Source organism: Pollachius pollachius, assembly GCF_949987615.1.
Source record: "Pollachius pollachius genome assembly, chromosome: 2".
NCBI classification, from domain to species: domain Eukaryota; kingdom Metazoa; phylum Chordata; class Actinopteri; order Gadiformes; family Gadidae; genus Pollachius; species Pollachius pollachius.
In genome coordinates, this window is record NC_136935.1 from 4,226,802 (window position 1) to 4,232,269 (window position 5,468).

The 5,468-nt window shown below is 52.9% G+C and overlaps 1 protein-coding gene across 1 annotated transcript; it reads left to right on the top strand.

Annotated features, from left to right (window-relative positions):
- Nucleotides 1-847: 847 nt before the first annotated feature.
- On the top strand, nt 848-5,043 carry LOC307091985 (kelch-like protein 10; the record flags this gene model as incomplete). The annotated part of the gene is made up of 5 exons (XM_079758840.1): nt 848-1,038; nt 1,481-1,967; nt 2,499-3,110; nt 4,317-4,466; nt 4,693-5,043. The coding sequence occupies 5 exons, from the start codon at nt 848-850 to the stop codon at nt 5,041-5,043; spliced, it is 1,791 nt and encodes a 596-aa protein (XP_079614966.1).
- Between the last annotated feature and the right edge of the window lie 425 nt (nt 5,044-5,468).

Sequence of the window (5,468 nt, forward strand, 5' to 3'; positions counted from 1 at the left end):
TTGATCCTTCCCTACTCAAAAAGATGAAAAACCAAACCTTGCTCTGTTTATTCTGGAATTACCTCAATACAAATATATCAAAAATTGATATGGTCAATGCTAAACATAATACCAAACAAAATCCTGTATCAAGCCAATCAATATTTAATGCAAGATAGTTAACGTATTAAAATACACACGCGCTATTTAACTAACATAATCATATGATATTTTATTTTTTCATTATTACATATAGTATAACTGCTTTACATCTGAAAACTGTGACCAAACACACACACACACACACACACACACACACACACACACACACACACACACACACACACACACACACACACACACACACACACACACACACACACACACACACACACACACACACACACACCTTTTCTGTATGTAACCAAGCGGATGACAACGGTGTTGACCCATAAAAGGTCATGGTTCCAAAACTGGCAGTGAGGGAACCATGGAATCCATTTTCAATTAGAAACAAACACATTGTTGCTAGGATACAGATTAGGTCAGCCTCTGAACCATTTAACTCATATTAACAAATTCACTTTTGAAAACAAAAGGTAAGTCTTTTATTTATTTATTTGTAAGGGTCTTAGCCAATATTGAAGTTAACTGATACTTAATTAGCATCATTAACATCTTCTCAATGCTGTGTTATTTTATAGTTCAATAACTTCCTTTGATGAAAATGAAACAGGCTATGGAGGGGCTAGCATAAGAAGAGTCCATGTAAGAAACCATTTGTCATCTTCCCTTAAATTACACGTAGTATTGATGACATTTACTGAAGACAAAAAAAAACACAAACCACGACCAGGGACAGGGAGTCATGGATGAGGGGCAGGAAGTGGATAGCGCCGGGCAGGAAGTGGGCCTGGAGCGGACGATGAGCTCCATGTCGTGTAACATCTTTAACGAGCTGCGTCTGGAGGGGAAGCTGTGCGACGTGGTGCTGGAGGTGGAGGGGTTGCAGTTCAAGGCCCACAAGAACATCCTGTGTGGGTGCAGTCCCTACTTCAGGTGAGACTCAGATCTCAAACGTTCTCCCCCTCTTCGTCTGGTGAAGAGTCTGTTGAGCAAGCACAGGAGCGCGTGTGTGTGTTTGTGTGTGTTTGAGTTATTATGCCAATGCATGGGTGTGACGGTCCATGTGATTGTTTATTTTGGAATATGTGCATGTTTGGGCGGCTGCGTAGAAGCATATGTATTTGAATGTGTGTTTGTTTGGTCGTGTGTGTGAGTGAGTGTGTTTGTGTGCATGCGTGTGTTGGCTTGTGTATGAGATGAGAATTATAGATAATATATAATGTAAAATAAATGACACATTCTTATATTATGAATACATCCTGTATTTCATGCATTCACATATCTACTTAACGCACGTGCTGATCATGTTCAACCACCTCCTCTCGCTTAAGTTGGGAGCTTCCTGATTACCCCAGAATGCCATGCTCTCCCGCAGGGTCCTGTTCACCCACAACATGTCCCCGGTGACGGGGGTGTACCCCATCCCAGGTGTGTCGGCCGACACCATGCAGCTGCTCATCGAGTACGCCTACACCCGGCACGTGGAGGTGACCTGGGACAACGTGGAGGCCCTGCTGGTGGCGGCCGACTACCTCTCCGTCATGGGCGCCGTGCGGGCCTGCTGCGCCTTCCTGGGCGCCCAGCTCAGCGTGGAGAACGCGGTGGGGATCTGGCGGCTGACCAATCACTACCCGCTGCCCAGGCTTCGGCGCCGGGCCTACCTGTACATACTGCGCTGCTTCGAGGAGGTGGCGCGCGTGTCCGAGGAGTTCCCCGAGCTGTCCCTGGAGCAGCTGGGGGCCCTCCTGGGGGAGGACACCCTGAACGCCGCCCAGGAGGAGGTGGTGTTTGAGGCGCTGCTCCGGTGGATCTCCCACGCCCATGAGGAGCGGAGGGGACACATCTCACAGCTGCTGCTCAAGGTGACTGCATGGGGGCCTCCTGAAAACGCCTTAGTTGCTTTAGGAGAGGGCTTCATTCCGGGGGGCGACTTGCGACACATGTCCCCCATTGGGGGTACACACCTAGACTGATGGTAAAGACGCCTCCCGTTAGACAGGGTTCCCCCCCCCGCCCGTTCTGCAGGCGATTCGAGGTCGCCCTGCAGAAGGGTCTGGAGGAGAGCGATAAATTTCTTTCTAGTTTTGGTACGTTTTCGCGGGAGCCAATCACCAAGCTGGCTTTTCTCCCTGGTGCGCTATTGGCTGGTTTAACACGATGACGACGGGGAAGCGGCGACAAGCAGCCAATCGCGTACAGAGTCAGCTGAACTAGGCCCGTCGATCACGCCTCTTGTGCTGAAGAAAATGACAGCAGCCTCCCCAGACCAACGTGCAATCTACGACGGAGCTTGGTCTGGCAATAGCCAGGCTAGCCTCCCGGTGTCAAAGGAGTATAAACCGTGTGCATGCGTGTGTGTGTGTGTGTCTGCGTGTGTGCGCGTTGCGTTGCAGGTCCGCATGGGCCTGATGGACACCGAGTACTTCCGGGGCCGCGTGAAGAACCACTCCCTGGTGCGCAGCGACGAGCGCTGCCGCTCCGTGATCATCGAGGTGCTGCGGGTCATGTACGACCGTGACATGAACACCCGCCTGGACTTCTCCAACCCCCTCACCCGCCCCCGCCTGCCGCACGCCGTCCTCCTGGCCGTCGGCGGCTGGAGCGGCGGCGCGCCCACCAACAGCATGGAGTCGTACGACGCCCGCTCCGACCGCTGGGTGAGCGTGACGGACGCGGACGAGGCGCCGCGGGCGTACCACGGCGTGGTCTTCCTGAGCGGCGCCCTCTACTGCGTGGGCGGCTTCGACGGCGTGCAGTACTTCAACAGCGTGCGGCGCTTCGACCTGGCGGCCCGCCGCTGGCACCAGGCGGCCCCCATGCACGCCCAGCGCTGCTACGTGAGCGTGGCGGCGCTGGACGGTTGCGTCTACGCCATGGGCGGCTACGACGGCCACACCCGGCTCAGCAGCCTGGAGCGCTACCAGCCCGAGGAGAACCAGTGGACCCCGCTGGCCTCCATGCACGAGCAGCGCAGCGACGCCAGCGCCACCTCGCTCCACGACAAGGTGAGAGCCAAGGGGCTGATTATGGTCCCGCCTTCACGCATCGCAAGGGGGTGACGGACCCCTTACGTCCTTGCGGGCCCTCCTTGCGTCCGCCGCGTGGGCCGGATGCGCGCCTCCCAAAAAATCGTAACCTTCCATCGAGGCGACGCAGCAGCAAGGGCTGATTGGTCCGCTGACTAAAACCCAACGCAGAGGCAAAACCGGTTACCGACTGCGGCGAAGCGTATACGTGGTCATTGCGTTGCGTGACGTGGGACCATATTCAGCCCATCAGAGCCATCACAAGGTGAGAGCTACCGCCACCCCTCTCCACCACAAGGTGAGAGCCAGCACCACCACAAGGTGAGCACCACCACAAGGTGAGAGCCAGCACCACCACAAGGTGAGCACCACCACAAGGTGAGAGCCAGCACCACCACAAGGTGAGCACCACCACAAGGTGAGAGCCAGCACCACCACAAGGTGAGCACCACCACAAGGTGAGAGCCAGCACCACCACAAGGTGAGCACCACCACAAGGTGAGAGCCAGCACCACCACAAGATGAGAGCCGCGCGGGCCGGAGTGATGCTACCGAGTGATACTAATGAGCGATGCTAATGAGCAATTTTATGGGGCGATGCTACGGAGGTCAGGGGGTCACAGTGCTTCATGGCGGGATGCGAAGACGGGGTCATTCGGCGGTGTGGGTGTCTCATGACAGAGGGGGAGACAGAGGGGGAGTCTTCAATGTGGTACAAAAATACACAGCTGGATTAAAACCACTTACTGACCATGATAACTACTACAACGAAAATACACGCCGCAGAGTAAACGGCTTACATATATGCTGAAGTCTAACGACACAGATTTGCGAATTTAAAAACGGGAAAAAAAAGCCTGATAAAGGACAGAAGCCCCTTGTTGTAAGCATGCGTTCTCCCTGAGTGCTTTGTTATGCTTGAACACATACCGCGGGAATTCAAACAAAATAAATAAGGTGTGCAAACGAAATCAAATCAGGAAAAGGGTGTTTTTTCGTTTCATAGCGTATTTTGTGCAACACTGCAATACCAAACTACCCTAAAGGGCAACAAAGCAAATAAAAAAAACATATTAGAAGAAAGCTGAGATGAAATGGTGTGTTTTGAGAGCTGGAGACGAAGTCAACCTGTGTGTGTGTGTGTGTGTGTGCGCGCGCGCGTGTGTGACGTGTCGCGGGCCTTAGGTGTACATCTGCGGAGGGTACAACGGCTCCATGTGTCTCCAGAGCTCCGAGTGCTACGACCCCCGGGCCGACCAGTGGACTCTCATCACCCCCATGGGCGTGCAGCGCAGCGGCGTCGGGGTCGTCGCCTACAAGGACCACGTCTACGCGGTCCGTTTCCATGGCAACACACGCCTCTCGCGCGCTCACACACACACACACATGCAAATGGATATTTAGCGAAATATTTGCATTTTTTTTAAGAGTTTAAGTTAATTACGGGGAGTGTGTGTGTGTGTGTGTGTGTGTGTGTGTGTGCGCGCGCGTGCTTGCGTGCGTGCGTGCGTCCGTCCGTCTGTCTTGACGCCATCCCCTCCCCTCCCCTTCCACTCTCCAGCTGGGTGGCTTCGACGGTGTGGACCGCTTGCGCAGCGTGGAGGCGTACAGCCCGGTGACCACCGCGTGGCGCTCGGTGCCCTCCATGTTCATCCCGCGCAGCAACTTCGGCGTGGAGGTGCTGGAGGGGCTGTTGTACGTGGCCGGCGGCTTCAACGGCCACAGCACCACCTTCAACGCCGAGTGCTACGACGATACGACGCAGGAGTGGAGCGACGTGCGCGACATGGCCGTGCACCGCAGCGCGCTCAGCTGCTGCGTGGTCACGGGACTGTCCAATGTGACCGATTACGCGTTCCCGCGCCCGTCGCAGGCCCCGCCCGGACACCCGGACACACCGCTTTCATTATAGGCTTTTAATTAAACTTCGCCCGTTTATTGATGACTTTTCTTTACTTATTTCTTATACCCTAACCGTAAACCTTTACATTAATTAATTAGGCTACTACAATGATAGTTATATAATTAATTCTACCACTAACACGAATACGCTTAGATTTAGATATGTTTAATTATATTTTAATGTAACTTTGCTTTGGACTTTATTAAAATAATAATATATATATATATATTTTTAGCGATTGATAATATATTTATTTGATGTGTACTGTTATTACTATTTAATTGCCCTTTGGGGATGAACGAAGGAGGCTTACCCACCAAAATGAATATCATATAACAGCGGACCATTAATCGATTCAGCAGTTGGCCCATGTTGGCTGCGCATGCGCAAAGAACGAAGCCACCTGCTGGAATCTGACTACGAATGAGGAAGTG